Source organism: Notamacropus eugenii, chromosome 2 (genome assembly GCF_028372415.1).
Source record: "Notamacropus eugenii isolate mMacEug1 chromosome 2, mMacEug1.pri_v2, whole genome shotgun sequence".
Lineage (NCBI taxonomy): Eukaryota > Metazoa > Chordata > Mammalia > Diprotodontia > Macropodidae > Notamacropus > Notamacropus eugenii.
The window spans coordinates 495,182,724-495,195,485 of NC_092873.1; the positions used below are offsets into that span (position 1 = coordinate 495,182,724).

At 36.8% G+C, this 12,762-nt stretch overlaps 1 protein-coding gene across 2 annotated transcripts in view; it reads right to left on the reverse strand.

Annotated features, from left to right (window-relative positions):
• The window catches only part of COL24A1 (collagen type XXIV alpha 1 chain), a 376,860-nt gene that overhangs the window by 16,635 nt on the left and 347,463 nt on the right, over nucleotides 1-12,762 (reverse strand). For both annotated transcript variants that reach the window (XM_072648923.1, XM_072648922.1), the window contains exon 54: nucleotides 10,761-10,796. In XM_072648923.1, the coding sequence (XP_072505024.1) occupies nucleotides 10,761-10,796 (36 nt within the window). The remainder of the gene's footprint in view (nucleotides 1-10,760; nucleotides 10,797-12,762) is intronic.

Sequence of the window (12,762 nt, forward strand, 5' to 3'; positions counted from 1 at the left end):
ACCCAGAGGCAATTTGCATGATTTTGCCCTGTTGTCACAGAAGAAGGCAGAAAACAGAGTATGAGTGCCCTCCAAACCCCCAAAGATTCACTGGAAATTCCTATTGAGTGATAGGACACTGTTCAGATTCTTGAGAAAAGGGGAAACACAGAATCAACTAGGTACTGAGAATATAAAGAGAAAAGCAAAAACTTGTTTTTGCTCTGAAGGAGGACGTTCTAATGGGTGAAGCAATATGTCCAGAAACAGGTGTATACAAGATACATACGAATCTATGGAGGGTAACCTTAGCGGGGAAGGCACTAGTAATTAGGGGGAACCCAAATCTGAAATGGCCCTTCTGAATGTGGGTCTGGAAAACGAAGATCTCAGATAAACAAGAGAAATATTGGTCCTGACCATGAAATTTCAAAGAGCTATAACTAAGTACATAGTTGCTCTGTAATCTAACTGTTGAAGGGCTGGCACCATCTTGTGGGAAAGAAACCAAACACCAGGAAACAGAGATAGTAACCAGACAAACTAAGATAGCAACAGAGGAGTGTAGTATCAGTGGAGAAGATTGACTGTTGTGCCTGGAAGCCTTAGCAGCAAAACAGCATGAAATTCTAAAGGAACACAGATGAAAGGAACAGATCAGTGTGGCCAGGAACCAGAACAGTATAGTGATGGAGTAATGACCACAGGGGTAGAGGAGGAGTTGGTTAAGGAGTAAATGAGGTGCAGGGATCTGATGGGGAAAAGCAAACCTGGACCTTGTTCCCCAAGAGGATCCTATTTAGAGTAATATTATTACCCTAAAGGCACAAATAGACAACAAGGACAATCTAGGTACCTGGTCAAAGTGGAGGCCCAAAGTAAAAAGAAATTGTGTTTTCTATGCTCTCAGGCCCAAGTCCTGTCTAAAACATTAATGGATTAAAAAAAACCAACCTATTTTGTTTGGTGCCTTGTAAATCTGAGTGCTTTCACTTGAGAAGGTATGGGCCACTCTTCGAGGAATAAATGCTTGTGTTCACAGAAGGGTTGGGGAAATAGGTCCAGATTAGTGAGAAGAATGTTTTAATGGCTAAACTTTGAGGTGTTTCAGGTACTGCTGAATGTGGGTAGGGACAGAAGAGCCAATGAGAGAGGTAAAGGGCCTGCTGATTGTGCCTAACCATGTCAAGCAGAAGTCTCTTGATGCAGGGTTACAAATATATGAGTGCAAGCATGCATTCACACACATATAAATATGTATATATATGTGTGTGTGTGTATGTGCATGCGTGTGTGTGTGTGAGTATCTAGAGTGGGGCTGGATCTGTGATTTTGTTGATGTATGGAGATCTCACCATCTATCTCCTGCTGGAATCGTTCCTGACAATTTCTTTTCTGTTTTTTTTTTCTTCTTCTTTTTTTCTTCTGCTAATGAGATCAACTTTTAGTTTTCTTGATTTTGCTTCACTGATATCTGCAAGGTCCTTTCCTTCATCTTGTTACAAAAAAGTAAGGTTTTTGCTAGTCAGGATATTTTGTAATCTTTCAAAATTTAGTCTGCTGATAAATCTGCAACTAGTAATTTTTTTCTTTTCTTCACTTTTTTTTGCAGCAGGAATAAGTGGCAGAAGCTATGGGGGTAGCACACCCTGAATTTGGCTGTTGGGTGAAGGAAGTGAGCCCAAGATACCATGAGGTTTTCAACTGCTGAAAGGGAATGGAGTATTCCCAATATGAGGCTTATTGCCACAGGAGAAACCAGACAGTGAAAAAACATCTGCTGGGACAAGTCTACCAGGAAGACCCCCTCTAAAGTGTCCATGATGGGGAAAAAACCCTGATGTCCCTGTCCTAGTTATACACCTGACTGACAAACTTGCAGTACTTTAGGAAGAAGGGGATTACTGTCTGATATCTATGGGACAGATTTATCTGACAAGTGCGCAGTCTGACTATATGGATGGGGCAAAGATTTTGAAAGACTGATTTTAAATATAGTTCCCAGTCAGGCAGAAGGGTAGGGGAGAGGCAGAGATAGAACTGCTTTTAAAAAAATCATTTTGGTAGCAGTTTAGAATAGAAAGCAATGTCCCTCCCCTCCCCACTAGGCAGCAAAGGAGAGAAGGAGTCACAAATTAGCGGTGGAAAAGATCTGTCTTCAATCAAGATTAGCTTACACAAAGGTCAGATTACAGGTGTGAAAGTTTAAATGTTCTTTCCAAGAAAATCCAAATTTCTCTGGTAGCCAATGAGTTACAACTTTCTTTGTATTTTTCTTGTTGCTCAATAACACTATAATCTTATTGTAACTTGATTTTTGGAGCAATGAGACAATATAAATTCCTAAAGCAACTTTCTAGAAAATTTGACTAGCCATTGTATTTCTACTATTTCTACAAAGAGGTAATATATCTCAATTTGCTTTGATTCACAGATTCATTGCTAATAAAATTCCATTCAAAAAGGTCTATTTGTAGTACCACTATCTGGGATGGACCCCTTGGGTATATTATATTTCTAAAATACAGTAAATCTTTAGGAGTTTTTAGTCAATTAATTATTTAAATGATCACCTTAAACATAAAGCCCTTCATAGAATGCACTGAGAAGTCCCTAATGACAATTTAAGAAATGCTACTGGTTTCTTTTTAACCCAATAACAACATAAAGTTAATTGGAAATTTTCATGAATTAACTTAATGTTCCCTAGGAATTATAGGTTTACCTTTATAAACCAATACAAACTCTAATGAGATTAAAGGAAAGAAGTAACAAATGCACAAAAATCAGTTCTTTTCCATTAAAAAAGAAAATAAACTAATTATTTTATTGTTTCCATCAATATTTTTAAGTAGTTAGCTGAATTGTTGAAAGCAAAGGCCAACCTCCTGGTTTTTCTTAGCCATAAAACTTCTGAATTGAAACAAATATAGTATTCAGCAAAAAGCTGCAATATGATAGCTTAGAAAATTATACTTTAGTGCCTTCTTTCTCATGGTCTAATCTGATTATCTTATTCTAGACTTCCCCTCTCAATTTTGTGCGCAATTTTTTCCCCTGGTTGATTTCTCATTATTTATAAACAATATTAAATGGATGTTTACTATGAGAAGAGAATCTCTGAGTAGGAAGGAGACTATAAAGGTGATGTATTCTAATCTTCCATGCACTGGGTGCTTAATAGATGCTAATTGACCAATTGTACAGTATGGCTTTTTAGTTTCTGCTATAAGTCTTCCTACGATATCTCTTTTACTCATTAGCTCACAAGGCTGTGTCTTCTATCTCTGTACTGCTCTGTTCTTTCTTATTTTAAGTTGAATGATAATTCATTTGTTGGTCCCATTTCTGTCTTCTGTATATAGCATTTCTCCTGTGGCAACAGGCAACAACCCTAGGTTGTTGTGGGGATGAGACAAGATCATAAGCACCTGGTACACAGTAAGTGCTATATCAATGCTAGCTATTATATTAGGAACATCTTAATAATGTCCAAGTTCATATAGTACCGTGCTCAGTTCTGACCACATATTTGGAGAATGATGGGGCAAAATATGCGTGTGTGTTTGTCCTTCGTTGCAGAAGAAGACCATGTCATCAGAGAAATAACGACATGACTCTCACTTGACTTTGTTTTGAGTGAGAGGAAGGACTATGCAGGTCACCAGCCTCACTTCTCCTCCAGAGCCATCTGAATCCAGTGACCAGATATTCAACAGGATGACTGGAGATGATCCAGGATGAGGCAATTGGGGTTGACTTGCCCAAGGTCACACAGCTAGTGAGTGTCAAGTGTCTGAGGTGAGATCTGAACTCAGGTCCTCCTGACTCCTGCACTGGTGTTCTATCCACTGAACCACCTAGCTGTCCCTGGCAAAATATGTACATGAAAGAGTAAAGAAGATGGTCAGTGACTTGAAGTTATATCATATGAGGCATAGTTACTGAATTCTTCAGCCTAGAAAAGAGAAGATATATTCAGGACAAGATAGTTGGAAAGCTAAATCTGACATTCACTCAAAGTTATTCATAAAACAATATTGTTGTTACTGTATAAGTAATTCCATTTCTAAGGGAGCAAAAGTGTAGACTGTAGAAACTTTGACAAGAAGGATGGTACTCTACATGCAACATGGTTAACCTGGAAGAAATGGTGGAAACATAGTGGCAAATATATACAGGGCTACTTTCTTAGCCTTGGATTCTCTTTTCTGGTGAGCAGGACAAATGCTACAACGTTTCTGTTTCTCTCTTTGAACCTGTACCAGAGGGTGCATTTCTCTCTATGTTTCTGTTCTCAGACTTTACCCCAAAGTAACGTTGTTGTCTCATTGTTATCGTTCCCAAATTTTATGTCCCTCTCAGTCTTTTAATCACTACTTCTGTCTTTTAACATTTCCCTTCCCCAATGTGAGATTTTCTTCTCTAGTAACCATCACCATGTAATAATTTTTCTCTTCTTTCACTTCTGAGGTAAGACCTACTGACAAAGTAAATTCTTCCCCCAGCATTTTAGAGTTGGAAGGGACTGTAGAGGCCATCTAATCTTACTCAAAAAAAGAACAAGAATCTGTCTGCAGCATGTTCAGCTAGTGGATATCTAGCCTTGGCATAAAGACTTCAAGTAAAGAGGAAGCCACAACTCCCCAAGGCAGCCCATTCCACTTTGAGAAAATTCCATTGCTTGGAGATTTTTCCTGACATGTTATCCAAATCTGTCTTCCCGAACCTTTTACCCATTGTTCCCAGTTCTGCCTTCTAGGACTGCATGGAAGAAGTCAAAACCTTTTCTATATGATAGCTCTTCAAATATTTATAGAAAGTTATTATGTGCCATCCCATTAGTTATCTTTTATCCAGGCTAAACACCTCACAATTCCTTCAATTTTCTTATGAATGAATACATAAAAATAATTCTTTTAAGTAGTTACTGTGGTATGGAATGAACTGCAAGTCATTAATTCAAAGTGGATTTGTGTCATATGGTAACTAAACAACATACAGAAGAAAGTGAACACAGTAAAATGACACTCAATAAATCCAAAAGACTCCAATTACTGAGTAAGGATTCACTCTGATAAAAACTTCTGAGTAGTCTGGCAGAAATTAGGTATAGATCAGCATCTTCTACCATATGCCAAGATTAGCTTCAAATAGAAACTTGACTTAGACATAAAGAGTGATGTCATAAACACATTAGAGGAAAAAGGAAGAAAATGTTTTTTGCATCTGTGGGTAGGGAGAGAGTTAATATTGCCCAACAAGGAACAGAGTATCAAGGAAGATAAAATGAACAGTTCTGATTATGTAAAATTAAAAAGAAAGAGAAATATGACTCATATATACAAAAACATAGTGGATCTTTTTGGTATAGCAAAGAACTGGAAACTAGAGAGGTTTCTATTTTTTGGAGAATGGCTAGATAAATACGAATGTAAAGAAGGAAGGAAACAAGCATTTATTAAGAACCTACTATGCATTAGGAATGTATTAAATCATTTACAAATATTATCTCATTTGATCCTCACAACAATCCTGGGCATAGGTGCTATTATTATACCATATTACAATTGAGGAAATTGAAGCAGATTGAGATTAAATGACTTGCTCAGGATCGCATGCTTCTTAAGTATCTGAGGCCGAATTTGAACTAAGGTTTTCCTGACTCCAGGAACAGTATTCTACCCACTGAACCACCTACCCAACTCTAACAAAATATTATTGTACCACAAAAATCATAAAATGGATGGTTTTAGAGAAGCCTTAGAAAGGCTTATGTGAACTGATACAAAATAAAATGAGCAGGAACAGGAAAATAATTTGTATAATAACATCATAATAAAGAAACTATGAGAACTTGGATCAATTCAACGACAGAGATCAATGGTCAAGAGTAATGAGGATGATGATGATGATGATGGTATGTACATTATCTGCAGAGGTGGCAGACTCCAGACAGAGAATAAAGCATAAATTTTTGGATTTGTTGCAAGGGCTTTGTTTTTCCCTCTTTCCCGATGGTAGTGGATGGGAGGAGAGGAAGGAATAGCAAGAATGTAACAAAAAAGAAAAAAAAGAAAAAGAAAAGAGGGTTATTGAGGAATCTTTTTTTAATACAGAGAATAGAAGGTGAGAAAGAATCACAGAGAAGTAGGACAGCTTTGAAAGCTTTAAAAGATTGAACTTAATCTACACTTAAAAGAAAAACAAGCTATATGTGATAGAGACTTGAAATTTCATTTATAATACTTTTCTCTTTTCCTATTGTGAATATTTGACTTTATTTGCCTTATATTAAGTTCAGATTTCTTTTTAAAAGATGTGTTCTTTTTGTTTTCAGTGAAAAGAACTTGGATCAATAAGAAGTTGAAAAAGGATTGTTTAGCCTGTATGTTAAAAAAAAAAAACAAAACTTCCCAACAATTAATTATCCAAATGTGTAATGGGTTTTCTTCAGAGGTACTAGACTCCCCCTTTTTTGATAAACATGCCATGTATGTCTTCAAATAAGAGTTAGATGACCACTTGTCAGGTACGTTACAGAAACAGTGTTTTTGTCAATTATGTTTGGACTTTATGTGTCACTCTCTTTCTTCATTGAGATCACCAATTCCTTTACCTCTCAATACTTTCTCAGGCCGGTACTCTTGCTCTGATGTCACTTTCCTCCTTTTCCAATAATCATTCTATACTTAACCAATTCAACTCTACATTGTTGTGATCTTTCAAATCCCACTATTCCTATTTCCTGTAGCTGTTCATCCTTTGTCAAATCCTAACCCTACATTACTTACACCATCTGCCTCCTCCATTTCTACTCGTATGATACTGAAAGGAACTGGTGGAAGGAACATACATGTACTGACTAATAGACTACAAATTTATGTTATATAACTTCAACTGGACTCTCCCTATAGTTTTTGATGAAGAGATCCTTCTCTTTGCCAAGACCAGCTCTTTTATATATCTGCCTGATTCTATACTCTTTTGTTTTCTCCAGTAGACTACATTCCTCAGTCACTGAGAAGGAACATGATTTAGTAGATAGAGACCTGAACTTGAAGTCAGAAGACTTGGGTTCAGATCTTGCCTCAGATATGCTAACTATGTAACTTTAATCTGTTACTTAATCTCTGTTTCTCAGTTTCCTCATTTCTAAAATGAGATGGCTGGACTTAATGGCCTTTAAGCTCCTTGTTTCTCTAAATCTATAATTCTATGATGTACCTCCTTTCTCTAATCCTCATCCTCTGCCCACCTATATTTTCCCCTATATACTCTTTTGCCCCATATTCTCTTCAAACATATCCAAGTCTACACTCAACCATTTTCTTCTAGATAATCTCTCCTGAACTCTCGTGATGCTACACTTCCTTCCTGGTTCTCCTAACTGTTTGATTTTTTCCATCTTTTTCATTGGTTTTGCATCTATGTCATATTCCTTAACTGTAAGTGTTCCCTAAGGTTCTGTCCTGAGTCTTCTCTGCTATCTTTAGACTCTCTCTTGGTGACATTATCAGTTTTTGTTTCTATACAAATGACTCAAAGGTTTATATATCCATCCCTGAACTCACCTTTGAACTTGAGTCTTGTATCACCAACTGCCTATTGGGCAGTTCAAAATGGATTTCTCAGAATGGCTTAAGCTCAACTTGTCCAAAACCCTTTTGTCCAAAAGCATGTCCAAAATACTTTATCTTTTCCCTCAAAAAGTATCCTTCCAAACTTGCCAATTTACATGGGGGTACCACTGTTTCTATAGTCTCACAGATTCAAAACCTCAGCATTATCCTCTCCTTCTCCCTCTCCATCACCTCATGTATCTGATCTTTCCAATCTTACCATTCTCCCCTCACCACATCTGTCACATCTGAGCTTTTGTCTTCCTTCACACAGATACCTCCTTAGTTCAGACCCCAATTGCCTAGAACAGAGGTGTTCAAACATGCACCTAGCGGCTGCATGTGGCCAGTCAATAGTCCTTAGTGTGGGCTGAACCAGATTAAAATGTAATTGGGGAGCATTTAACAAAATAAATAAAACTACAATATAATATTGATAATATTATATTTTAAATCTGTCAATAAGTCAATATTATATTTTAAAGCTAAGTCAGCCCTCAGGGATTCTCATATCTGGTTTAGTGGCCTCTGTTTCTACAAGTTTGACTGCCACCAATAGACTATTGCAACAGACTCCCATTTGATCTTGCTGCCTCAAGTCCCTCTTGACTTCTGTCTAACCTCTACATAGCTGTTAAAGTGTTTGTCCTTAATAGAACTGTCACTCTTCTACTCACTCTACTCCAGTGGCTCCCTATCCCTCTACTCTGCTTATTGTTTACAAAGCCATTTGCAATCTGGCCTCAACCTATCGTTTCAGCCTTATCATACATCATTATTTCTCTTCCCTCATTCTATGATCCACACTGATCTCCAGGTGCTTCACACAGCACCCTCTACTGTCTCTGCCTTTGCACTAGCTGTCCCATGTGGCTGGATATGTTTTCTCTTCATCTCTGACTCAAAGAATCTCTTCCTTTAAGATTCACCCACATGCTAGCATTCTACAGGAAGCCCTTTCTGACTCCCTTCCCCTACTGCTAGTACTCTCTTTCCCTTGTATTTATTTTCTTAATATTTATCCTTTAGGTCCATATAGATTTTCTCAAGTATCATCTCGACTGCTATCTTCTCCAGGAAGCCTTGTCTGTTCAGCCATCTTCCCCTCTAAGGCTACCTTCCATCTACTATGTATTTATTTTGCATATACCAATTTTTGTCTCCCCATTAGAAGGTAAGCTTCTTGAGGACAGGAGGAACTGTTTTAACTTTTATTCTGTATTCTCTGTCTGTACCTGGGAAGAAGGAAGCATTTGATAAACCCTTGTTGATTGATTGTGGCTATCTTCCTGTCTTAGAATGTAATGCCTCTGAGAATAGGGATTGTTTTATTATTTCTTTATTTTATTTTTAATTTATGGAATTAAATCCTCTTTTATTCTTTGTATTTGTATCCTCAGAGTCTAGCACAAAGCCCAGCATAAAGCATGAGCTTAGTGAATGCTTGTTGATTGCTTAATGACCACTGAAGTCTCTATCAATGCCAAAATTCTATAATTCTCTTGTGCTCAAGGAAAATGGGTAGCATTTTAGTCAATGAATTAAAAACATTTATTAATATACAAGGTATTGTGTCAGGAGCACAAATATTAAAGTACAATGGTTTTTGCCCTCTCAGAGCTTACCAGGGGAGATGACATATACATAGTAGGCATACACTAAATAGATTCAATATAATTTTTTGGGGGAAGACATTAGTATCAAGGGGTGGTGAGGCTAGGAAAGGATTCATGTAGCATGTAACACTTGAAAGAAACAAGATTCTAAAAAGTGGAGGAAGTACATTCTAGATTTAGAAAATAGTCAACACAGAGCAGGCAGGCCAGGTTGGCTCCCATCTACCTAGCCATGCTTCCTGGGTGGCTGTTCACTTCAGTGTCCAGGGAGCCATGATGTGTACCTCCTTCTGTCCCACTGTACTCCAGTGAAGAAAGTACAGACATAGATGGGCCATGTTTTTGTTTGATTGTTACTGAGCTGGGAAGCATCCTTCTTCTCTTGATATGTCTAATGAAGCAATTATTCCATTTCACACAGTTGGGCAGTAAGGGATTTTGTAGAGCTTGTTTTTAGAGAATTGGTGCAGAAAGAATACTGGACTGAGGGGGTTCAGGAAACCTAGTTTTGAGTTGGGGGGGTCGATCCCACAGACCAGCTGTATGACCAGGTGCCACTAACCTAACTTCTCCTAATATTAATTTTATTTCTTGTAAACTAGATAGGATGAGTCTTTCAACACCTACTAAACATCACAGGATTGAGAGTTAGGAGTAAACTTTGGGATCTTCTCATCTAATCCCCTCATTTTTTTCAGTTGAAGAAACAGGCCAACAGAGTTAAATGGATATCTTCAGTTTCTTGTGGGAAAGGGTTTAAACTATACAGTGAAAGCTACAAAATGCTATACAGATGGGGGCTACTGGTATTTCTTAAAGTTGTATATAACTTTTTATAGGGACAGGACAGTGTTTTCATTGCTATAGGAAACCTCAGAATGAGAAGACTCCTTCAATCAATGGGAGTGAACAGCCACTATATCTATATCTACATTTGTATCTACATCTATATATGTATATATATCTACATTTGTATCTACATCTATATATGTATCTATGTCTATATTTCTCTATTGACCCACATACATACATGCATACATACATACGTGTGTGTGTGTGTGTGTGTGTGTGTGTGTGAGGCAGGACTTGCATCCACATCTTTCTGGCTTAAAGTTAGCTTTTTATTTACTTTCCCCTACTGTTTCTCATGTCTTTAACATGTTTAGTTAAATCTAGCATGTTTTAACTGATGTCATAAATATTCCATATTTTGTTGTTGAGTCATTTCAGTCATGTCTGACTCTCTGTGACCCCACTTGGGGTTTTCTTGGTAAAGATACTAGAGTAGTTTGTCATTTCCTTCTCCAACTCATTTGACAGATGAAGAAACTGAGGCAAACAGGGTTAAGTGACTTGTCCAGGGTCACACAGCTAGTAACTATCTGAGGCTGGATTTGAACTCAGGTCCTCCTGACTCCAGGGCTGGTACTCTATCCACTCTGCCACCTAGCTGCTCTTAAGCATTTCTTATACTTCCTAACAACTCAACATCAAATGACACTGAAATACAATTAGGAACAAAAAAAAAACTTTTTAAACTTACCATTTCACCTCTATGGCCCTTTTCACCTCTGGGTCCCTGAAAGAGAAAGAAAAGGAGGATTTGCCTGGTATGTTAGTTATTACATGTTCTTGTGGTTGCAAATGAAATTTCAAGAACATGACAAACTGTACTATTTATATCTTTTCTACCACAGCGAGACATTTTTTTCATTAGCTTGTGTAAATTCCAGTCTTCCTTCTGATATATTTAAAAGTACTAATTGATGTTTTGTTAGTCTTACTATCTCTCCTTCCATATTTGACTGTGGCTTTATCTCTAAGACACCAAAATAACCAGTTAATTCATTCACTGTAGTCAAAACAGTTATTTCCATACCACTGAGTAGCCAAAGCCTAAACTGTGGAATTCTTATTGCTTAAAAGAAAGTAGGAATCCCTTTCTCCCAACATCTCTCTCTCTCTCTATCTATATCTATATATTACATATATATATATATATATATATATATATATATATATATATATATATATATATATATATATATATATATTTGAAATCCCTATTTCAAAGATATTTCTTAGCATGGGAAATACATAAAAGGAGAATTTATTTAAAAAGGACCTAATTACATTATGCATTTTTTGGGTAATTCATCCTCATGAGAAAGAAGAGAAACTTTAGGTAATCTACTCATAAGCAGATCCCAACAGATCTCTTTCACTTGGTTCATCATTTCTTTGTCACAAACACTTTCTTTGACTGATTAACATTTTATCCTTCTGTACAATCACCTACTTCATCTTGATCAATCAACTTGTGAATGATGATGTATTTCATTAGATTTTCCCTCATAGACTTTGAAGTTCGGAGTGGGGAATGCTAAAAATTTAGAAAAATGTGCATTGATAGCCACAGAGTTTTCTAGTTGTGAATCTGTTTCAGTGTGATGTTCTCTTCTGAGCCTTTCACACAATAGAACCTCTCTAACAGCAGAGGAATGTTCTTTTTCTTTCCTCACTCTCGTTTATATGCATTTAATAAAAAAATCTCCAAATTATTCCCAGATGCTAATTCCTCACAGGGATTGAATCATCCTTCATCAGCATCTTAATTTTTTAATCTATTTGCTCCCCTCACTTTTCTTTCAAGAATGATCAGGTCTCCCAAATTTGGAAAAATATTCACTTTATTGCAAGGTTCTTAACTATGAACTATTTTTTTAGTTATTTGGTAAGTATTTCCATGAAATTGGTTTGCTTTGTACTCCTATGTATTTTGTTTTATTCTTTAAAAACTTTCAGAGATGTACTCTGATCCAGTGTGGTTGGGAATGAAATTTCAGGAACATGGCAATTTGTAATATTTATGAGTTTTCTACCATAGCCAAATAGTTTTCTCATTAGTTTTTACAAATTCCAGTTTTACTTCTGATATGTTAAAAAAATACTAATTGACATTATGTTCTGCTAGTTTTACTATCTATAATTTTTCATTTAGCTTGGGCTTGCACTTTAAGACACCAAAATAAGGAATTAATCCACCTAGTCTAATCAAAACAGTTACCCCTTGCTGTTCCTTCCATTAGATACTCCATCTCCCGACTCAGGGAATTTTTACTTACTATCCCTCATGCCTGGAATGCTCTCCCTCCTCATCTCTACCTCCTGACTTCCATGGTTTCCTTCAAATTTCAGCTAAAGTTCCACCTTTAGCAAGTAATCTTTTCCAATCTCCTTAATGTGAGTGCTTTCCCTATGTTGATGATCTCCAAATTTATCCTTTATATATGTTGCTTGTACAGAGTTTGCATGTTGTCTCTCCCATTAAATTAGTAAGCTCCTTGAGAGCAACGACTAATTTTACCTTTCTTTGCATCCTTGTCACTTAACACAATGCCTAACACAGAGTAGGCTCTTAACAAATGTTAGTTGGTTAACAGAGAAGGGGTCCATAGCCTTTGCCAAACTGGAAGAGGGGTCTGCAGCACCAGAAGGTTAAGAAACCTTCCCTATTGTTTCCTCAAAGTAGTTTTATTTCTCTG